This window comes from Argopecten irradians, chromosome 6, assembly GCF_041381155.1.
Source record: "Argopecten irradians isolate NY chromosome 6, Ai_NY, whole genome shotgun sequence".
In the NCBI taxonomy this organism is placed as follows: Eukaryota; Metazoa; Mollusca; class Bivalvia; order Pectinida; family Pectinidae; genus Argopecten; species Argopecten irradians.
In genome coordinates, this window is record NC_091139.1 from 37,959,805 (window position 1) to 37,985,069 (window position 25,265).

Consider the following 25,265-nt stretch of genomic DNA (forward strand, 5'->3'; position numbering starts at 1 on the left):
CATGCCTATTGAATAATGTGCAGTACGATCATACGACTCTATTGAACAATATGCAGTAAATCAAATGCCTATTGAACAATGTGTAGTACGATGATACAGCTCTATTGAACAATGAAGTACAATGACTATAGAACAATGTGCAGTACGATCACACAACTCTATAGAACAATGTGCAGTATGATCACACAACTCTATAGAACAATGTGCAGTACGATCACACAACTCTATAGAACAATGTGCGGTACGATCACACAACTCTATAGAACAATGTGCGGTACGATCACAACTCTATAGAACAATGTGCAGTACGATCACACAACTCTAGAACAATGTGCAGTACGATCACACAACTCTATAGAACAATGTGCAGTATGATCACACAACTCTATAGAACAATGTGCAGTACGATCACACAACTCTATAGAACAATGTGCGGTACGATCACACAACTCTATAGAACAATGTGCGGTACGATCACAACTCTATAGAACAATGCAGTACGATGTGAACAGTGCAGTACGATCACACAACTCTATAGAACAATGTGCAGTACGATCACACAACTCTATAGAACAATGTGCAGTACGATCACACAACTCTATAGAACAATGTGCAGTACGATCACACAACTCTATAGAACAATGCAGTATGATCATATGACTATTGATATTTTTGTACGATCATACGACTCCATTTCATAATTTGCAGTAGGATCATACAACAAAGTACAGTGCGATCATACGACTAAATCGGTGGTTAGACATGAAAACACAAAATTAAATTGCTGCAAAGATCGGTTGATTTACTCGAATTATCTGATCAGAGATATATGTAGTACGATGATGCAACTCTTGAACAATGTAGTACGATCATACGACTATTGAACAATGTGTAGTACGATCATACGACTATTGAACAATGTGTAGTACGATCATACGACTATTGAACAATGCAGTACGATCATACGACTATTGAACAATATGTAGTACGATCATACGACTATTAAACAATGTGTAGTACGATCATACGACTATTAAACAATGTGTAGTACGATCATACGACTATTGAACAATGTGTAGTACGATCATACGACTATTGAACAATGTGTAGTACGATCATACGACTATTGAACAATGTGTAGTACGATCATACGACTATTGAACAATGTGTAGTATGATCATACGACTATTGAACAAAGTGTAGTACGATCATACGACTATTGAACAATGTGCAGTACGATCATACGACTCTAAATCGGTTGTTAGACATGAAAACACTATATTAAATGTTTAGGGTTACCTGACCGACCCTAATTTTCCCCCCCACTTTTCTACGCAAAAAAAATATATTAAATGCTAAGATTTCGATCTTTGACTCCGGTTCAGGCCATTATTTTAGAGTGAAAGACACTATATATATATATATATATATATATATAAAAAAGCCTAATGTTTTTGCCAATGTAACCCTAAACAGACATATGGTTTTTTTGGCCTTACCAAACAAATAAAGACTAAGACAAATAGATAGGAAGAAAAACAACAACATGTTTTATTATGTCTGAATCAAACTATTCGCATGCATTTGTAAGAAATTGAAAGAAATCCCAAATTTCCATTTCCCATTTACAGTGAGTCCACAGTATGAATTACTAGTCCATGTACAATGTATAACATACACTATAAAACATAATTCCTCTGTTCAATTAGGAACACTTAAAAACTTCTACTAACACACACTGCATCCATAAAAACTATCAGGATTCTAACACTCAATATGAGTGGGATCCTAATGTAAATCATCATTAACAAATACATTGTATACCTAAACAGTATATTGCATTCCTCTTTTAGTAATAAATGTAAGATTACACAGTTAAAGTTGTAAAATATTAAATTCCTTCAAAAAAACATCAAAGTAATGCTATAAAGACTACAGTACAGACTAGTGAATTAAAAGTTCATAAATCAGATCTAATGTCAGTTAAGAAATCTATCTTCAATTATTATAAAGAAAATGTACAATACTTCAAAAACTGAATATATTCATTTAGCAAAGTTAAAAATTTGTGATTTGGCAATGACCCTTAACAAGAAGCCTTTATAATGATATTCCGTATCTGCATATTACAGACTTATCTGCCCTTGCAGGAAGATATTGATTGTGACTTCATGTGTTTGCGAGAGTAATGTCATACATTTCAGAGAAAACAATGTGAATTTCGTTTACAAAATAATGACATCACAATCAATACCTACAGTGCATACATTACACAGAAAAATGTCAATGGAATTAGTGATATTCCAAAACGAACTTAAATCTCAACTTACAACTGAATTGTGTGATAAGCACTATACCCTGCCTGTCTTTTTTTTCTCTCCAAAAAAACCCATTTCAAATTGATAATTTCAGAAATGTCTAAAGTAATTCACAGCCATTCAAAAGTTCTTTGACTGACACACAATTGCAACACTCTTGATTTTTCTTTTAATATCTCGTGTATTTTTTCTATAATAAGCATCTCATCTGACAGTTCTATGTTATTATTTGATTTGTCCAATAGTTTTGTAAACAATATTTACCAGAAAAGAACAGCTCATGTGCAAGAACTTTTGAAGGACAACCTGACTTGATTCATACCAGTAACGTAAGGCTTCAAGCATTATAGGTCTAAATAAGTGCATGTCACATATCTATGCTTACAGTGTATAAACTGTTTTGCAATACACATTTGTTAACACATTGGGAAACTGCCCAATATATAATTGTGTGATAATACTTAATCATATTATATCATTCATCGCTATTTTTTCATAATGAACTGTTCCAGTCTCAGAATCAGGAGAGTTCACATGGGACTTGAGGGGTAATAAATATGATTGTATAAAGTCAAATATGAACAGGCAACAGAGATCAAACACTCGTTTCAACTTAATATAAATGATTTACCAAAGATTGCAGAGATCAAGCACTTCCTTCATCTTAATTCATAATTTACAGGGAAGGTATAAAGTTCAATATGAACAGGCAACAGAGATTAAGCACTTGCTTCATCTTAATTCATGATTTACAGGGAAGGTATAAAGTTCAATATGAACAGGCAACAGAGATCAAGCACTCGCCTCATCTTGATAAGTGAGTTATAAAGTTTCATAAAATATATGTAATAGTTAAACAGATATATCAAGGCAGCTTGTAATGGATACAGAATAGCACTATAAAATATTACATTGTTTCAGAAAAATATTCTATAATAAAATCAAAGCCTATACCGAGGTAATAACAATAATATACAAAAGAAATGAGTTAATCTTGTTGATATGTGATGTACACTCTCTACATATATTATAATATAATTATTGCAGATCTTAAAGGTCCTGCACCATCCACCAATGTCACTGTCTGATGAGAAGCAAGAAACATTAACATATCTCTTTACATCACCTGAAATAGTAGGGAAAAAAATCATAAAATCATAATAATGTTAATTTCAATGTATGAAAACAAGATCTCTAGTTCAAGACAATATTAGATGAAGTTCTATTTTCCATATTAAGACTTTATAGACACTTCAAATCTATAAATAATGTGCATGTTCAGGCCAAGTTTGAATCTAGGGAACTGTAACTTAATAATACCTTCAGACTTTGTAACTTACCGCTGCTTTCAAAGCCTGATCAAGGTCAGCTAAAAGGTCAGCCTCGTCCTCAATGCCGACAGAGAGTCGAATAAGATTGTCGGAGATGCCTAGCTGGTCCCGTTCCTCAATCGGTACAGAGGCATGGGTCATCACAGATCTGAGGATATAATGATAGAACCTCAATCACAATAAATGTCAATCCTATCAACAGTGATTTTCTTACTCAATAATTTCAGGGGCCTGTACCTTTTCAATTGAGAACACACTACATTTCATCTTTCTTTGAAACATGTATATTTTTTGAGAGTTTTTCTTTCTTTGGGAAGATACTGAAGAAAATTCAGAAAATAAAGCAAAATTTCTCTAGGGGAACAGGCCTATGTTCAGCCCCAAATGTACATAAAAAAATCACTGCAATACATAAACTATTGTAATAGAGAGAAGAGAAAATTTAATATTGTAGCCAGACTGGGATTCGAACCCGGCACCTCCGAACACTAGCCAAATGCTCTTCTGCTGATCTACCTGGTCAGTGATGATCGACCAAGTCCAATCCAACCACACTATTACACAACATGTTTTAATACTTTAAAGTCATTGACAGATACTTACTTTCATGAATTTTGTGAGGCAAGTAAATTTGCAAAAGTTTCTTTTGTTTCTTTATGGTGGCACAGTAATCAAGGTCTATGATTGATTTTGCACTGAGATTATTATTAAATTAATAGATTGTGCCAAAAATATATCTTTACCAGTATATATTAGTTTTTTTCTTCTTCTTTATTTATCCTTTTTATTTTACTTTTCTTCACACTCCTCCCCCTCACCCCATCCTCAATCAATCTCTTTTCAATACCTTTATCATATTTGTCTCATTTCAAAACCAACAACATTATTTTTGCATGAAATCCGTTAAGATCATTATCTACAATTTTTCAAAATGTACACATACAGCACAGTAGTATAGTATCTTGTTTGCATTTCACTTTGGTATTACAGAAATTGTATACATATAGGTTCCATTCATATAAAAGAACGATGAAATATTTCTCATTTAAGGTATAATTAAATTCAATTTTTCTAAGTTACTTCAACAATATAACACTCTTTTTTGGACTTTATGTAAAAAAATTCACACTGCAGAGCCGTGCCATTTACTTCCCTCAAAATAATCATCAAGCTACTGTAATCAAGGTCAAGCTGTGTTTCACACTCGTTTAATCTACCAAACTCACCAGTAAGATCCTTTTCCCTCAAAACAAGTTACACAGATTATTATACCACACAAAGTAATATCAGGTTTTTGACACAACAACCATGTCATAAACTGTACCCTTTCGAACAGTTTTGACGTAAATCGGCGATCACAACAGAGCATGACGTCACCTGATTATTGATGACATTGACAATGATTACGTGGCACTGAGAAATAAGTAGTTCGGGCAAAGTTCACCGTGTCAGCCAATCAGAAATGCGTACAGAGTTTATACCATGTGTGGTATAAACAAACTGTTAATCAACAGCTGCATCGTTTATTTGATACCCTGAGAGATGAATAACACCGCCTATTGTGGTAGAAATGTCTATAAATACTTACGGAAGTTCTGCTAAACTTTCAAATCCTCCTAAACTTTCTGCGAGAGTGAAAACCTGTAAATTTGAGAAGGTATTACTATAGAGTAATAATAAATACAAGTTGGCTCAACATCTGCTCAGCAATCATGTCATATCAATTCAACTTTACCCAAATCATCCAGGATTTCAGGATATAAAATGAAGTGATGACGAAATAACAAGAAAATGTAGAAAAAAAGTGAATGTAAAGCACAGTGTCCTTTCATCTTGCACGACATTTTTTTTTCAAACTGAGCTTTTTTCATGTGCGTGTGCACCTCAGTAGTTTTCATGGTTGCTGCCGATACCTTTAAATTTTTCAGAAAAGTAGAAGCCTGATCCAGCCCCCCTTTGATGTAAAATGAGACCATTCCGCTGAAACCTCTCATCTGTCTCTTGGCCAGTTCATGTTGTGGATGAGATGGTAGCCCTGGAAACATAGATTCAGATGAAGCTATATCAGTGGACATCAAAGAGGATTACTGGTAAATAAGCACAGCGACACATTTATTGGTATTTACATGTTTTCTTAATCATAATTAAGGTAGGCGAGGACGTAAAAGTTGATTTGAGGCGTTTTTTTACCTCATTATTCCATTTAATTGTCACCACCAATTTCAACCAAATTTCCTTAAAATCTACTGAGATGTTGCATTTCAAGTACCATGTAGGTCTTCATATATCATACAGACTATTGCCAGTAGATATATTGTGTTTTGTTCCTTCATATTTTCTGTTATTATACATGCTGGACAAATCTTACCAGATCTACATGTACTACAAAATGGTTTCTAAACAGTTTTGTGATAAAATGAGTCACTACTGCATGTTAGTAACATGGAAATGTTGGAAAAGTTTTTCTTTTCACTGTCAATGCGGGATTACTTCGAAAGGCAACAGTGTATTACTACCCAGACAAATGGAGGAAGTTCCTTTGATCACTACAAGCACAAATTGAATGGGATAAGAGTACCAGCGTGGGGATTGATCAAGTCCAACATCATAAGCCCTGTCCCACAAAAACAGCTCTGACAGTTGAGATCACTAAGATGTGATGCGGTTGTGAAATTACTTTTATTGAAAGTTAAAAAAGCTGATTAACTAAGAAAAGACATGGTGAATAAATGTAAATATCATTTGGAATTTACCAAAAACAATTTCCAGAATTTTAAAAGTTTATATATTTCTGTCGTAGAAATTTGTAGGTCATTCAATATATGGTAAAGTTGCCTAACGAGGAGCATGCACCATGCACAATGGCGGCCAAGTGAGCCATGCCGGAGATGTGAGACATTAAAACTTGCTTACAAACCTACTTAAGACATGAAGGTGGGTAAATTATTTATCCGTTTATGTTAGAAATGTTGGAGGTTGCTACATTTAATTGTAAATTTACTTGACATACATGACATTGTATCATTTGTATCATGTACTGTTGGATGTTTTGCACTAAAGACTACGGTCAAATTCAACAGGACGGAATCGTTTTGATTTACGGGCAGATCCGTAAACTATGCGCGAGATAACTGACATAGATGGAGGAAATAGGCGTGCTTATAAATATGTGTCAACCAATAAAAACAAGCGCTGCACTCCCAGAATAAATAATTTGCTTCATAACTAGCACTTTTGTGTGTAGAGGAATTGGTAACTAGGCCATCCACATATAGAGGAAGTAATGTAGCCGTTCTTTTCTAAGTAATCTCGCATCGACAGTAACTTAACACATAAGTCTAAAACTTATACACATGTTTCTTATTTGGTGATGCACACTACTGTGCGTCAATACCATGAAAAAGCTATGAAATACACATGAAAAAGCCATGAAATTTCATAAATACCATGAATCTGGCCATGAAATTTTGTTATTTTTTTCCCATGTGTACTCCTGAATTGTTTTAAATGCCATGAAAAATCAATATCATGGCCATGAATTAATTGAATATCCCATGACTATTGACAGTGGTTCTATTAATAATCAATGAAATTACCATTGAAAGAAATCAGTCAAAGTTAATGGCCATGAATTTCTGTAATGATCACTTTTTCATGTGAGATTCATGGCCATTGATTTGTCAGTGATGACAATGAATTTTAGATTTGATGAAAGGTAGTATTTCATGGCCATTGATTTAATAATGATGCCCATGAATTATTAGAAGAGCTAAAGTGGAAAGTATTCCATGGCCATGTTTTTTTTAGGTTGATAATGAAAATAAAATAACTGATAATTCACGGCCATGAAAATTTACAATTATGAAAATTAAACCTTAATTAGGAATTAGCTAATTAAGATACTCACTAGTAATTTCATATCCTTGCCTTAATTAAGATGAGTTTTGTTTGTCAAAAGTCAATAATTAAAGTCAAATGACTCCCTTTTTTCTAAAACTTTAGACACATGACTTCTGTTTTCTATTATTTGAGTCATTTGACTTCTATATTTTAATACTTGAGTCACATGACTTGAATATTCCCTCCTAAACAGAGGAAATCCAAAATGGCTGCTGTGTCTGTTTTCATGCTCACTAATCTGTTATACACTCTGCAGACAAGCGCTGAATTTAATCCCGAGTTCCTAAAGGTACAGTAAAATTTTTTTAGATAAGATGTGATTCCTTACAATTAATGAAATTGCATACACTGGGCAGCATTGCCAAATTCTCACAATCAACTACATGACAGTGTACAAATTTTTTTTGCCATGTGCCTGCATGTTGAATGCTTTATATGTTTTGTTAATACTAATTTAACTTTCAAACTGAAGATTGTTTTTTTCATTGCATTTCTTTATTTTAAAATACATTAAAACAGAGAGTTTTTGATAACAGATTTAGGAAAACTGATCATATCATGCAGAATATAATATTTGTACTTTAATTCCTTTATCATAAATTCATAGCCATGAATGATAAGTATGCATTCTAATGTCAATTTCATGAAAATCAAAACTATGTGATTGTATTGGTTCCATGGCCGTGAAAATGGTTAAATCAAATCAGACAAGCAATTCTCATGGGTTGAAAATTCATGGCCATGGATTATGTTCCTTTTAAGGGGAATTTCATGGCCATGATGCAAGAATAGTTCTGATTCACTGGATAATCATGGGTATGAAAATCCCCATGAAATTATTCCCAGGTTTCATGGCCATGAAATTGAATGATAACATAATTCAATTTCATGGTCAAAATTTAACATGCATTCATGGGATTTTCATGCTTCTTTATTCAAATTCATGGCCATGAATAATGATCCTTTTAAGGGTTTTTTCATGAAAAAGTTTCATGGAATTTTCATGCATTATTTTCATGGGTAACTGTTCATGGCAAATTCATGTGCTGGCATGCAGTAGTGGCATTTTAAATCCTTTGGATAAGAAGGCTATACAAACTGTAAAAACATCTCTCAGGAAATATAGACACTGTGTGAGAAGACTATTTAGTCTGTAACTGTAACACGTCTAGCAATTATAAATGACAGTGCCATAAAATTCCTACAAACTATTACAAGATTATTTTATGAGACATCGCCTACACTGGTATATATACCTGGATGTATAACTCTCTCCACACATTGGTGTGACTCGAGGAATTTAGCTACAGCCAAGCCATTCCTCATGTGTTCCTTCATCCTGACATGCAGTGTCTTCAGACCTCGATTTACCAAGAAACAGTCAAATGGGGATGGGATTGGTCCAAATGCTACAAAATAACATGAAATAGTAATATATTAACATACACATATATGTTGTAGTTAGAGTGCTATCCCTACATGGTCTGGAGTAGTATATATATGACCTTGAGCCAAGACTACACAATCAATTACAAACTAAAGCTGTGTAGTTTTTCTGTATAAGCATGTCTTTTTTTCATTTTTTCTTGATTAAAGAATACAAGTGTAGGCCCATAACTTTGGCAAGTGCCCACTAAATCTAATGTATACATGTATGTATGTATGTATGCATGTTAGGACATTGGGAGATAAACTGTTAGTTACCATAAACGAAAACAAGAGGCCCATTGGCCTTAACGGTCATCTGAGTTCGTTTAGAATGAAACAAAGACATACAACCACTAATAAACTGGCCTTTGGCCTATTTGGCCCCTTTCGCCACTGCCCCTCTGGCCCCTGGGAGTCAGTTAGCACCAATATTGAAAATATAGTTAAATTTGAAAAAAAAAAAAAAAATTAAAAATAAGCAAATAGCATTCAAGGCCCCTGAGGGTCAGTCATCATGTTAATAGGATTCAATGTCAATCTCATTGGGATGATTCTGACAACATTTGCCTAATTTCCTATAATAAATGACCAAATAATGCTCCAAAATGTGTTTTCACTATATAAACTATAGTAAACTTAACCCCCTCCCCAGGTGGAAACTAGACCCCAGGGTCGTATAATTCACTATTTTTGTAGAGGGCCTTGAGACCTTTCTATCTCTGAAGAGTATTTGATTCTACCACATCTGTGAGTGGAGAAGAAGATTTTTGAAATTTTAGTCAATTTTACCCCTTTTGGCCCCTCCCACAGCCCCCTGGGGGCATATAATTCACCATTTTGATTGGACTTATGCCTTAGAAGTTTTGTTCAAATTTTCATCAAAATTGCTTCCGTGGTTTTGGAGAATAAGTCGAAATGTAAATTGTTTACGAACACATGACGTGCGACGTACAACTATGGACAAAAGGCGATTAGAATAGGTCACTTGAGATTTCGTCTCAGGTGACCTAAAAATGGAAGGTCTGCAAAAGCAAAAGGCACAACTAGGGCACTTGTCTGATATATTCAGAATGTTTTAGGGATTTGTGTTATACAGTTTTGGAGTTATGGTGCAGAAACAAAATGAAACAGTTATTTGGTATTTTTGTTTAAGTTTCCATGATTACGTTAAATGATTACAGTATTACATGTGTGGAACACCAGGACATGTGAATCTCAAGATAAAATGATTACAGTAATACATCTGTGGAACACAAGGACATATGAATCTCAAGATAAAATAATTACAGTATTACATATGTGGATCACCAGGTCATGTGAATCTCAAGATAAAATGATTACAGTATTACATATGTGGATCACCAGGACATGTGAATCTCAAGATAAAATGATTACAGTATTACATCTGTGGATCACCAGGACATGTGAATCTCAAGATAAAATAATTACAGTATAACATGTGTGGATCACCAGAACATGTGAATCTCAAGATAAAATAATTACAGTATTACATCTGTGGATCACCAGAACATGTGAATCTCAAGATAAAATGATTACAGTAATACATATGTGGAACACCAGGACATGTGAATCTCAAGATAAAATAATTACAGTATAACATGTGTGGATCACCAGAACATGTGAATCTCAAGATAAAATAATTACAGTATTACATCTGTGGATCACCAGAACATGTGAATCTCAAGATAAAATGATTACAGTAATACATATGTGGAACACCAGGACATGTGAATCTCAAGATAAAATAATTACAGTATTACATCTGTGGATCACCAGGACATGTGAATCTCAAAGATAAAATAATTACAGTATTACATCTGTGGAACACCAGGACACGTGAATCTCAAGATAAAATGATTACAGTATTACATCTGTGGAACACCAGGACACGTGAATCTCAAGATAAAATAATTACAGTATTACATCTGTGGAACACCAGGACATGTGAATCTCAAGATAAAATAATTACAGTATTACATCTGTGGATCACCAGGACATGTGAATCTCAAGATAAAATAATTACAGTATTACATCTGTGGAACACCAGGACATGTGAATCTCAAGATAAAATATTTACAGTATTACATCTGTGGATCACCAGGACATGTGAATCTCAAGATAAAATGATTACAGTAATACATCTGTGGAACACCAGGACATGTGAATCTCAAGATAAAATGATTACAGTAATACATCTGTGGAACACCAGGACATGTGAATCTCAAGATAAAAATATTACAGTATTACATCTGTGGAACACCAGGACATGTGAATCTCAAGATAAAATAATTACAGTATTACATCTGTGGATCACCAGGACATGTGAATCTCAAGATAAAATGATTACAGTAATACATCTGTGGAACACCAGGACATGTGAATCTCAAGATAAAATGATTACAGTAATACATCTGTGGAACACCAGGACATGTGAATCTCAAGATAAAATAATTACAGTATTACATCTGTGGATCACCAGGACATGTGAATCTCAAGATAAAATAATTACAGTATTACATCTGTGGATCACCAGGACATGTGAATCTCAAGATAAAATGATTACAGTAATACATGTGTGGAACACCAGGTCATGTGAATCTCAAGATAAAATAATTACAGTATTACATCTGTGGATCACCAGGTCATGTGAATCTCAAGATAAAATGATTACAGTAATACATCTGTGGAACACCAGGACATGTGAATCTCAAGATAAAATGATTACAGTAATACATCTGTGGAACACCAGGACATGTGAATCTCAAGATAAAATAATTACAGTATTACATCTGTGGAACACCAGGACATGTGAATCTCAAGATAAAATAATTACAGTAATACATGTGTGGAACACCAGGACATGTGAATCTCAAGATAAAATAATTACAGTATTACATCTGTGGATCACCAGGACATGTGAATCTCAAGATAAAATGATTACAGTAATACATCTGTGGAACACCAGGACATGTGAATCTCAAGATAAAATGATTACAGTAATACATCTGTGGAACACCAGGACATGTGAATCTCAAGATAAAATAATTACAGTATTACATGTGTGGATCACCAGGACATGTGAATCTCAAGATAAAATAATTACAGTATTACATCTGTGGATCACCAGGACATGTGAATCTCAAGATAAAATGATTACAGTAATACATCTGTGGAACACCAGGACATGTGAATCTCAAGATAAAATAATTACAGTATTACATCTGTGGATCACCAGGACATGTGAATCTCAAGATAAAATAATTACAGTATTACATCTGTGGATCACCAGGACATGTGAATCTCAAGATAAAATAATTACAGTATTACATCTGTGGATCACCAGGACATGTGAATCTCAAGATAAAATGATTACAGTAATACATGTGTGGAACACCAGGTCATGTGAATCTCAAGATAAAATAATTACAGTATTACATCTGTGGATCACCAGGTCATGTGAATCTCAAGATAAAATGATTACAGTAATACATGTGTGGATCACCAGGACATGTGAATCTCAAGATAAAATGATTACAGTAATACATCTGTGGAACACCAGGACATGTGAATGTCAAGATAAAATGATTACAGTAATACATGTGTGGATCACCAGGTCATGTGAATCTCAAAATAAAATGATTACAGTAATACATCTGTGGATCACCAGGACATACGAATGACAATTAAGGAAAATTTCATGTTATACAGTAATAAACTTCATGAATACATTTAGATTTCAAATGTTGTTACCGTTTTGAAGGAAGCGAAGTTCTTGACTGTGTTTGTCACTGTTAGTGGCCAGAGCACCCATCACAGAATCAGAGTGACCTGAGAGTTAAATAAACAAAATTAACTATTCCATTTCATTGTACATATATCTAAATTGCATCATGGAACTAATACCAATAGGTTGTATACATCATTATCAATTCTGTAGATCAAAAAGTCATCTCAAATTACTGTACAGAGTATGATTATATAGTGTAGATCAAAGAAGATATTTCTAAATTTATTATTGTATATTGTGAATTCTTAAACCTAATGGCACTTACTGTGTTGAAATCCAATCTCATAACCAGAAAAGAACCACCAAACTAATTTGATTAAAAGTGCTAAGGCCTTTTAAGCCTAACAATTCACTTTATGTAAATATGACTTGCCATTCATATACTTGGTCAAGGAATGCATAACAATATCTGCTCCCAGACTCAAAGGCCTCTGTAAAACAAGACAAGATTCCTGTATGCTGTACTTACTGTTACAGTTTAAAACTAAATTACATTGTTTGCATCATTTGTTTGATCATCTACCAGTATATTTATATACTAATAACAGCCAAGTTATCGAGGTGTCTGAATGTAATTATTGATTAAAGCCTTTAATTATCAAGATTTTATTTGTTCTTAATAAGAAAGCCATTTCAAAGACAGAAATGTCGGTAAGCCAGGATTTCCCCTGCCTCCATTATTACAAGAGGCCCAGAGGGCCTGTATCGCTCACCTGGTTTGTAATGCCAAGTAATATTCTGGATACAGGTTCATTGTTTATTTTCTGAAGAAATTTGAATATTTACCTCTAATTCCCCTATTGGGCCCCACCATTCCTGCCCCCTGGGGGTCAGAGCCAAAATTTATACAAGCTCTATTCCCCTTCCCCCAAGGATGTTTGTGGCCAAATTTGGTTATAATCCATGCAGAACTCTATGACTAGTAGCGATTTATAGGATTTACCTTTATTTCCCCTATTGGGCCCCGCCCCTCCTGCCCCCAAGGGGTCAGAGCCAAAATTTATACAAGTTCTGTTCCCCTTCTCCCAAGGATGTTTGTGGCCAAATTTGGTCACAATCCATGCAGAACTCTAGGACAAGTAGCGATTTATAGGATTTACCTTTATTTCCCCTATTGGGCCCCGCCCCTTCTGCCCCTGGGGGTTCAGAGCCAAAATTTATACAAGTTCTGTTCCCCTTCCTCAAAGAATGTTTGTGGCTAAATTTGGTTACAATCCATGCAGAATTCTATGACTAGTAGCGATTTATAGGATTTACCTTTATTTCCCCTATTGGGCCCCGCCCCTCCTGCCCCCGGGGGGTCAGAGCCAAAATTTATACAAGTTCCGTTCCCCTTCTCCAAAAGATGTTTGTGGCCAAATTTGGTCACAATCCATGCAGAACTCTAGGACAAGTAGCAATTTATAGGATTTACCTTTATTTCCCATATTGGGCCCCGCCCCTCCTGCCCCCGGGGGGTCAGAGTCAAAATTTATACAGATTCTGTTCCCCTTCCCCAAAGAATGTTTGTGGTCAAATTTGGTTACAATCCATGCAGAACTCTATGACTAGTAGTGATTTATAGGATTTACCTTTATTTCCCCTATTGAGCTCCGCCCCTCCTGCCCCCAGGGGCTCAGAGCTAAAATTTATACAAGTTCTGTTCACCTTCTCCTAAGGATGTTTGTGGCCAAATTTGGTCACAATCCATGCAGAACTCTAGGACAAGTAGTGATTTATAGGATTTACCTTTATTTCCCCTATTGGGCCCCGCCCCTCCTGCTCCCGGGGGCTCAGAGCCAAAATTTATACAAGTTCTGTTTCCCTTCCCCAAGGATGCTTGTGGCCAAATTTGGTTACAATCCATGCAGAACTCTATGACTAGTAGCGATTTATAGGATTTACCTTTATTTCCCCTATTGGGCCCCGCCCCTCCTGCCCCCGGGGGGTCAGAGCCAAATTTTATACAAGTTCTGTTCCCCTTCCCCAAAGAATGTTTGTGGCCAAATTTGGTTACAATCCATGAAGAACTCTATGACTAGTAGCGATTTATAGGATTTACCTTTATTTCCTATATTGGGCCCCGCCCCTCCTGCCCCCAGGGGGTCAGAGCCAAAATTTATACAAGTTCTGTTCCCCTTCTCCTAAGGATGTTTGTGGCCAAATTTGGTCACAATCCATGCAGAACTCTAGGACAAGTAGCGATTTATAGGATTAACCTTTATTTCCCCTATTGGGCCCCGCCCCTCCTGCCCCCGGGGGCTCAGAGCCAAAATTTATACAAGTTCTGTTCCCCTTCCCCCAAGGATGCTTGTGGCCAAATTTGGTTACAATCCATGCAGAACTCTATGACTAGTAGCGATTTATAGGATTTACCTTTATTTCCCCTATTGGGCCCCGCCCCTCCTGCCCCCAGGGGCTCAGAGCCAAAATTTATACAAGTTCTGTTCCCCTTCCCCCAAGGATGTTTGTGGCCAAATTTGGTCACAATCCATGCAGAACTCTATGACTAGTAGCGATTTAAAGGAAATGTTGACGGACAGACAGACGGACGGACGGACGGACGGACGGACGGACGACGGACGCCGCGCCATGGCATAAGCTCACCGGCCCTTCGGGCCAGGTGAGCTAAAAACAAAATGAAATGCATGTAGGTCATAATAGATCCTACAAGATAGGTGGGGGTAGACAGGGGTAACACTTAATGCCCCTCAATTTCATAGGGGTACACATTGGGTACACACAAGAACAATCAAATATGCTAACAAAGCAGTAAATTGGTTTGTCTTATCATCGACCACACACACCTGAAAGAACGATGACATAAAGGTGTTGTCGACCACAACGAAGATGTCTTGGTTGGTGGCTCTGACCACATTGACCACAGCTTCTATGTCCACCAGTTGCATAGTGGGGTTAGTAGGGGTCTCCATCCAGACCATCTGTAACATAGAGGTCAAATCCATATACCATAGGGATTTGACAAGTATTAAAGGTCAAATCTGTATATCATAGAGGTCAAATAAGTTATCAGAGGTCATTTCTGTATATTGTAGAGGTCAAACAAGTTCATCAGAGATCATCTCTTTATATCATAGAGGTCAGAAAAAGTTATTAGAGGTCGTCTCCGGTCGCAAAGGTCAAACAGGTATCAAAGGTCAGATCTGTTTATCATTGAGGTCAAACAAGTTATCAGAGGTCAAATCTGTTTATCATAGAGGTCATTCAATAGTTTTCAATAGCACATGCAATCATATAAGACATCATGATGTGTAAAAAACAATTTAAAGCATGTTTGCCTAGTTGCCATTTACTGCATGTGATCATATTAAATGCCTTATGGAAACAATTCAACACTAAATTATTTGACTCACCTTAGTGTTGGGTTTGATAGCTGTAGCTACATTCTTTGGTACTGTACAATCAACAAACGTTGTTTCTATCCCCATTCTGGAGGCCACTTTCTTAAAATATCTGTTTGTTCCTGTAGAAAGTATATCAGTGTAGTATAGAACTGTTAACAGTCACACCTCTACTACAGGAACAAGGTGGACAATATGTTCAAAAAAATATTGATAATTCTAACAAGGCAAAAATAACAGAGAGGGGAAGTGAACTTGTGTTCATAGGAATGATTTTAAACTACAGCGTACATGTATGTAATTAAAACCATTCACTCAAAACTTTTCCATTAATTTTTTTTCATTAAAAATGGTTAAACAATTAAATTAACTACAATTGCAAACTAGATAAGACTACAAGTATAAACATATAATGGAACCTATACTAGCCACAAATTGAATCTTTACAGTTGAGCCACCTAATACTAACTAAATCTATACTTTTTTTTGACGTAATAATTGACTACCAATACTTACCACCGTAGAGATCATTCATACTGACGATGTGATCCCCTTGTTTGAGAAGGTGGGTGATGGCTGTGGTGGTGGCCAGACCCGAGGCAAACACCATTCCTGTAATGTCAAATTAGCATTATAAATATACATATTGACCAGACCCGAGGCAAACACCATTCCTGTAATGTCAAATTAGCATTATGAATATACAAATTGGCCAGACCGGAGGCAAACACCATTCCTGTAATGTCAAATTAGCATTATGAATATACACATTGGCCAGACCGGAGGCAAACACCATTCCTGTAATGTCAAATTAGCATTATAAACATACACATTGGCCAGACTGGAGGCAAACACCATTCCTGTAATGTCAAATTAGCATTATAAATATATAAATTGGCCTGACTGGAGGCAAACACCATTCCTGTAATGTCAAATTAGCATTATGAATATACACATTGGCCAGACCGGAGGCAAACACCATTCCTGTAATGTCAAATTAGCATTATAAATATACACATTGGCCTGACCGGAGGCAAACACCATTCCTGTAATGTCAAATTAGCATTATGAATATACACATTGGCCAGACCGGAGGCAAACACCATTCCTGTAATGTCAAATTAGCATTATGAATATACACATTGGCCAGACCGGAGGCAAACACCATTCCTGTAATGTCAAATTAGCATTATAAATATACACATTGGCCAGACCGGAGGCAAACACCATTCCTGTAATGTCAAATTAGCATTATAAATATACACATTGGCCAGACCGGAGGCAAACACCATTCCTGTAATGTCAAATTAGCATTATGAATATACACATTGGCCAGACCCGAGGCAAACACCATTCCTATAATGTCAAATTAGCATTATAAATATACACATTGGCCTGACCGGAGGCAAACACCATTCCTGTAATGTCAAATTAGCATTATGAATATACACATTGGCCTGACCGGAGGCAAACACCATTCCTGTAATGTCAAATTAGCATTATAAATATACACATTGGCCTGACCGGAGGCAAACACCATTCCTGTAATGTCAAATTAGCATTATGAATATACACATTGGCCAGACCCGAGGCAAACACCATTCCTATAATGTCAAATTAGCATTATAAATATACACATTGGCCTGACCGGAGGCAAACACCATTCCTGTAATGTCAAATTAGCATTATAAATATACACATTGGCCTGACCGGAGGCAAACACCATTCCTGTAATGTCAAATTAGCATTATGAATATACACATTGGCCAGACCGGAGGCAAACACCATTCCTGTAATGTCAAATTAGCATTATGAATATACACATTGGCCAGACCGGAGGCAAACACCATTCCTGTAATGTCAAATTAGCATTATAAATATACACATTGGATAGAGGCAAACAACTGTCAAATTAGCAATATACACAATATTATCAATTAGACTACATAGTAAGTAAGCACACAAATGTACATGTTAAACAAAGTTCTAATGAATTTCTACAGACAAGTATAATTAGTTTGTCGTAAGCATAATTTGTAGTTAACATTTGTATCTGAGTTTGTGGTTAAAAGACCAAACCCATGTAACCTAGAAATTCTAACAAGAGATCTATAGTATGAAGCCCATCAACAAGAGATCCCATAGGGATCTTGGCACCCACCAAAGATTGATCTATGTTTGACAAAATGAAAGAGGGACCTTTCCTCTGCTTTTCAAACTTTAAACTTGATTTTTCTGCTTTTCAAACTTAAACTTGTTTTATCTGCTTTTCAAACTTAAACTTGTTTTTCTGCTTTTCAAGCTTCAAATTTCTTTTCTCTGCTTTTCAAACTTAAAACTATCAAAAGAGATCCCAGAGGGGCGCCAACCAAAGAATGATCTATGTGTGACAATGACCTAGACTTTCAGCATATCTCCATATCTTAAATCTTGAACTTGACCAAGATATTTTAATAGTCTATGTGAAGTTACAGTACAATCCATTAAGGAATGAAGCCTTGAGAGTAATGACTAATAATCCTAATTAGAGACAATGAACTAACATTCCTGAAACTGACACTTGTCCTAGATATTTTGATTATCTAATATGTGGGAAGTTTGAAGATGGGGACAGAAAGCTGTGACAATGTTTTTGTTAGTAGCAGTCACCATGATCTAGACAAACATGATAACCTTGTCAAGATATTTTGATGATCGTTATAAATATACGTATCATATGTAACCCAATAAGTATCCCATTCCCTATAAGCATGAAAATCTCCCTTTTTGGAGACCAAATTTACCTCAAATTAAATCCAGACTGATGATATGAAAACAGCGAAGGTTTCTTTTTTGGCTTACTATGTGCAATACATGTAATTTTATGAAATGTTAGTATAAATGGCCTCTTATTTTTTTCCAATTTTTAAAACGTCCCTGATGTTTATTGGGTCGAATACTGTATGTAAAGTGTGGTTTATATAATTTGCATCAAACTTCAGTCAGAAAGACAGATGGACAGACAGATGCTCAAGGCTTTGGAGATAGTCTGTGATGACTGTTTTATCAACATATGACACATCCTTACCAAAGACAAACCAAATCACTAAATTTCATTTACAAGGTGTTGGAATCTATTCTTCAAACAACCATTACACATGTAAAAGGCAGGCAATGTTTCACATACAATTTTTGTTTGTTTGTTTGATTAATTAACGTCCTATTTCCAGACAGAGTCATGTAAAAATGGCCTCCCATGTATGCGGTGTGTAGCGTGATGAAGTGTGCAGTGTATGTTTTGGGAGACTGCGGTATATCTGTGTTGTGTCTTCTTGTATAGTGGAACTGTTGCCCTTTTAAAGTGCTATATGGGTGAGGCAAGCAGCCAAAGACACCAAGCAACACAACCACAAGGGTTGTGAGCTTTGTAATCAAATTTTAAATGAATTTTTATTTCCAATGAATACATACCATGTTTAGCTCCTTCTAAAGCAGCAATACACTTTTCTAAACATGTCCGTGTTGGATTTCCACTGCGTGAATACTCGTACCCCTACAATTATGAAGGTTTGTTGTTACCTGAGGTCACTTAATCAATACCGTTCTCTTCCCCTTCTTAGACACCAGTAGTTGACTAAAGCTAATAGACGCACATCTGTTGTTTTTATTCAAAGACTTAATTCATTGTATCATCACTCAGAAATCTTGTATACAAGCAAATAATGAATTCAGAGTTTCAAAAAACTTTATCATAATGAAAATGAACAACCTTAACATTGAAATTTCATTTTAATCATGGTCAGGGCAATTATTTGAATACTGCCTGTATGTAAATAACCTTCCCTCAAGCAAGATATGAGAAAGATGTGCACAACCTTAATTAAAATTTTATCTCTTCATCCTAGCATGCTTCAGACCCAATTTCATGTCTAAAACGTCTCTTAATTATTGGCAAACGTTGTTTTAATATTTTAGCATGTTTGATCCCTGTTTTCTTTAATGAAGTTCATGGTAATTCATTTGAACATTCCGTAGCCCTTCATCCATGCATGCTACAAACTCAATATCAGGTCTCTTAGACTAGAGCTCTTAGTTATTGACAAACTCAAATAAAGATTTCAGGATTTGCACTGGGTGTTCCAGAAATTGGGTAATCCTCAAAATAGATGGGGTTTCCTAATGTAATTGGAATGGATTTTCAGATAAAGTGGGTCCCTTTTCCTTTTCTTTGCTTAAAAAGGATATGGGGACGGTATAAACGCAAACCCTGATTTTTTTAGCCTATTTGACATTTAAACAATTAAACTGGTTGGACCATGTTTTTAAAAATAAATACTTCTTCAAGTATAAATCTTTACTACGTATAAGGCTTTGTCAAGGCTTGTCTAAAACAATGTAAAATCACCAAGTCTATTGTTAATAAAAAAAGAATGACTAGGTCCAACCAGTCAAACTGTAAATAAAAACTACCCAGGTCTCTTTCAAACAACCAAAGGTGTGTGCCAAGGAGATCTCATTGGTGATTCACTTTTCAAAATTATACGTAAAGAGGTTTTTTACATTTAAAGGGACGGACAGCCACTCAGCCAGATGACAGATGCGGTACGGTACCATGGTATATGCTCACTTGCCCTTCAGGCCATTGTACTGTTTGGTCACCACTTTTCCTGGCCCCGATTTCTCGAAACAAATCTAGTAAAGCAGAAAACTTAAGTTTTTCTCCCTATGTAACTTAATGTGAAAAAAATGACTTTGTTTTGAGAAATCAGGGCCAATCAATGGCAACATATTATAAAATTAAGAGTGAAAGAAAAGTTCATGAACGCATATTGTCACATCATCAAACATTCATGTATAGTTGTACTTACGTAATAGATTCTACTAGCAGAAGATATATAAAATAACAAAATGTAGTCACAATATTTAACGTTTTAAATTGTGACAAAACTTGGCTACCAGCCGACCATGGCAACCAAAATTTTCCAAAATAACAAAAATTTGTTTATTCGTCTCCATGTCTTAACTTGCATTTAAAGTTTATATTACATGTAAACATATATATTTGGTCAACATATTTATGGATTTAACGTAGACCATCCCTTCTATGACGTCATATGTTTGTAACGTCGCTATCCGGATCCTGGCAGACGTATTTTATATCTCCATACCCCCCCTATTATAACTCGCTGCAAATATCCGCAAATATTCCGTCTGCCAGCTTTCCGAGTGTTTACTTGACATGCACCAATCTAAAGGTGTGAACGGTTTGCTAATCAGTAAATATAGAATAATTTTGAAGATTCATGCATGTAGGAAAATCCTTGAATCATAATGGTCATTAAATAATCACATAAAATACACATGGATTGACGGGGACCCAAAGGGCCTGTATCGCTCACCTGGTTTGTAATGCCAAGTAATGTTTTGGATACAGGTTCATTGTTTCTTTTCTGAAGGAATTTGAATATTTACCTCTAATTCCCATATTGGGCCCCACCCCTCCTGCCCCCAGGGGGTCAGAGCCAAAATTTATACAAGTTCTGTTCCCCTTTTCCCAAGGATGTTTGTGACCAAATTTGGTCAAAATCCATGCAGAACTCTAGGACAAGTAACAATTTACAGGATTTACCTTTATTTCACCTATTGGGCCCCGCCCCTCCTGCCCCAGGGGGCTCAGAGCCAAAATTTATACAAGTTCTGTTCCCCTTCTCCCAAGGATGTTTGTGGCCAAATTCTGTTACAATCCATGCTGAACTCTAGGACAAGTAGTGATTCATAGAATTTACCTCAAATTCCCCTATTGAGCCCCGCCCCTCCTGCCCCCGGGGGCTCAGAGCCAAAATTTATATAGTTTCCTCTTCCCCCAAGGATGTTTGTGGCCAAATTTGGTTACAATCCATGCAGAACTCTATGACAAGTAGCAAATTCAAATATTTACCTCTATTTCCCCTAATCGGCCCCGCCCCTCCTGCACTTGGGGGGTCAGAGCCAAAATTTATACAAGTTCTGTTCCCCTTCTCTCAAGGATGTTTGTGGCCCAATTTTGTCACAAAAACTCTAGGATAAGTAGTGATTTATAGGATTTACCTCGAATTCCCCTATTGGGCCCCGCCCCTCCTGCCCCCGGGGGGTCAGAGCCAAAATTTATACAAGTTCTATTCCCCTTCTCCCAAGGATGTTTGTGGCCCAATTTGGTCACAATCCATGCAGAACTCTAGGATAAGTAGTGATTTATAGGATTTACCTCGAATTCCCCTATTGGGCCCCGCCCCTCCTGCCCCCGGGGGGTCAGAGCCAAAATTTATACAAGTTCTGTTCCCCTTACCCCAAGGATGTTTGTGGCCAAATTTGGTTACAATCCATGCAGAACTCTATGACTAGTAGCGATTTAAAGGAAATGTTGACGGACGGACGGACGCCGGACGCCGCGCCATGACATAAGCTCATCAGCCCTTTACTACAAGCTACCATAAAAATTTTGGTATGGTTAGATTTGGAATCCAATTTCACATCACTGTGTCAAATATCAACACACAATTTTCTTTATTTTTCTCATAATTGCAAATATTCGTTTTTCAAGAGGTGATTTCTTGTACGCCGCAATTAGGAGTGTCACGGTTAACCGAAAATACGGTTAACCGAAAAATTCAACCGTACGGTTCGGTTTGGTACGATAATTCTAAGTTTCGGTTCGTTCATTAAAAAAATAACTGTCCTATAATACCTGTAATTTACATGTATAAACTGTATTGCAGATTATTTCATTGAAAATACGGCGAAGTTGTTTGTCAGAATCCCGAGAAATACACCTGTTGACCGACATATATGTGTAACACGTGTGCAAGTTCAGTCATTCAGAAGATCGTTTTTTGCTGTCTGCGGACATGATTTTTCACATACATAATATCTAAATGATATATTTCACTAAATGTTTGATATTTTTATAATTGATAATTTTTTATTATGTATTTTTTTCCGACAACATTAATCCCGCAGAATATCGGCAGCTAAATCAAGCCGCCATTGTGTTGCCGATTGTAAACAATCGCGTTTCCGTCGGCCAATATTCCGTGAATTAAACCATTTTACGATTGAACATGCACCTGGTACGTAATAATGTTTATCTTTATTATAATTCCAATGCATACTACTTTTTAAACACTTTTTCTGAGATAATACCGATGTATTGATTTGCGGTAAAATTTTCACATGTCAATCATCACATAATAATGCGTCATGAAGGATACGAGAAAAGTTTTAGTGACGAAATAATGTATCATAAAGGATACGAGGACATATATCCTAAGGAAAGCTAATTTATATTTGCCTGTGAATAAGACTCTATAATGTTAATTTTTCTTTGTTTTCATACCAGAGATCCGGCTTTTTGATTGGCCAATATTTTTTTTTAATTACCACTATGAAAAATAAAATCCGAGAATGGCGCGAAACCCCGACGTTATCGTGACATCACAATAGAGACATTGACGTGGTATTGATTCGGAAAAAAGAATCCCTTGAAAAACCACTCTAATGGTACATTTAAACATACTTCATTTTATCAATAGAGTTATAAAATTAATTATAAGAACTTTTTGATGTCAGACTTTTTTTTAATTTTATCAGGGTATGAAAAAAAAAATTGATCAAAAAAAGTTGAAACCGAACCGAGCTGAAAAAACATGAACCGTGACATCCCTAGCCGCAATCAACCGTGAAAAAGGCTTTTCATAATAAACGAACAACTAGGTCCAACCAGTCAAACCATAAAATCGAAAACGGCCCTTATGGTGACATATGATTTTTATGAGCTTCCTGTGATCAGGATTTGTCTAAAAATAAAACATGAAAACATAAACGAAATTCTTCAGAGGACACCGGAAGGGACGGTCTACCTTAATAGATCTAATAAGAATTATATAAATTTGATTTTTTTTTAAATATGGTTACCATGGCAACAATTTACCCTTGTTAAATTTGCAGTCCTTATCATGTGCGTTAATTTACCAAGGGTATAAAATATTGCTCAAAGTATTATCTTTAGGATTATGGAATAAGAGCTGATCAATAGTCTCTTTAATGGGGAAGGGAAGGAAATTCCCGAACCGCAAATCAACTCGAACAATATTCCTACACAATGTTGTCCAGGCCCCTCTTGTTTGAATGTCGTTGACATGGAAATCATTGGCACGACAGCTTTGCATTTCCATTGTTCTGGTTCTTGTCCAGCATGCAGAGCATCTGTTGCGAAATGTTCGAACGGCCTCAAGTTTTCCATAGCGGCGTGTTATGTGAAGCTTCTCCGTGGAACACGAGGAAGGAAAGGACCTTCACCTTTAAAAGTACACTTAATTTTTGAGACGATTAAAATGCTTTATCTGCAAATACATTGTGTTTTATTTTGAAGAAATTTAAAGAATGGGTTTTAATTGGCCGGGAAGTACGTTTATCCTTTACTGTCAATAACAAAATATCAATAATAAAATAATGGAGAAATACGCAACTGCGGTTGAACTTGCACATGTTCTTACGAATCGAGGGTGTGTCAATATCCGATTACTTGATTGGTTGAATTTGTATGCAACCTGTTACCAAACATCGAAATATAACTATTTCACACGAATTTTATATATGATATATTCTTAATATATTCCATATTCCAGCTGTCACAGTACATCTTAGTTTATTAACCTTCGTTTGGAATTATATAACAACTGCAGAATAACACAGTCTAACGTTATGCCATCTACATGTACATGTACCGATATGATGCAATATTTATATTATTTGCATACATATTTGGAGACCTACACGTAAATAGATCCTATAAAATGTATATGCACTAGTCGTAAGATATAAACAAGGATTTAAAACAAGAGGCCCATGGGCCTTAACGGTCACCTGAGTTAGAATAAATAATGAAACAAATTAAAGACATATAAACACTTACTTATGTGCTGGGCCTTGAAGTTGGTCAGTGATGTATATATTTGACTGTTTAGACTATGAAGAGACTATTTGCTTCAATCAAACCTGTGAACTTAGAGGTATTTTTTGAAATTTTAATCATTTTGACCCTGTTTGGCCCTGCCCCTCTGGTCCCCAGGGGGTCATCGAGGACGGATATGGATGTTAAAATGCTGTATCTTAGGCTAATTTG

General features: G+C 35.9%; 1 protein-coding gene across 1 annotated transcript; it reads right to left on the reverse strand.

Annotated features, from left to right (window-relative positions):
- Positions 1-1,527: 1,527 nt before the first annotated feature.
- LOC138325810 (cystathionine gamma-lyase-like) lies at positions 1,528-24,436 on the reverse strand. Its single transcript, XM_069271730.1, has 12 exons — positions 24,240-24,436; positions 19,577-19,658; positions 16,643-16,738; positions 16,139-16,248; positions 15,572-15,706; positions 13,159-13,216; positions 12,749-12,826; positions 8,806-8,958; positions 5,563-5,684; positions 5,238-5,290; positions 3,659-3,797; positions 1,528-3,444 (listed from the first exon to the last, which is right to left on the reverse strand). The coding sequence occupies exons 1-12, from the start codon at positions 24,381-24,383 to the stop codon at positions 3,436-3,438; spliced, it is 1,179 nt and encodes a 392-aa protein (XP_069127831.1). The 5' UTR covers positions 24,384-24,436; the 3' UTR covers positions 1,528-3,435.
- Between the last annotated feature and the right edge of the window lie 829 nt (positions 24,437-25,265).

What these genes read in the sequence shown, in the direction of transcription:
- LOC138325810 (XM_069271730.1), bottom strand. Translation starts at nt 24,383, where the DNA reads ATGGAAAACTTGAGGCCGTTCGAACATTTCGCAACAGATGCTCTGCAT. An exon ending in AGGGGCCTGGACAACATTGT is followed by an intron (nt 19,659 to 24,239) that starts GTAGGAATATTG and finishes TCATAATTGTAG; the next exon opens with GGGTACGAGTATTCACGCAG. An exon ending in GGAGAGAGTTATACATCCAG is followed by an intron (nt 5,685 to 8,805) that starts GTATATATACCA and finishes CTATGTTTCCAG; the next exon opens with GGCTACCATCTCATCCACAA.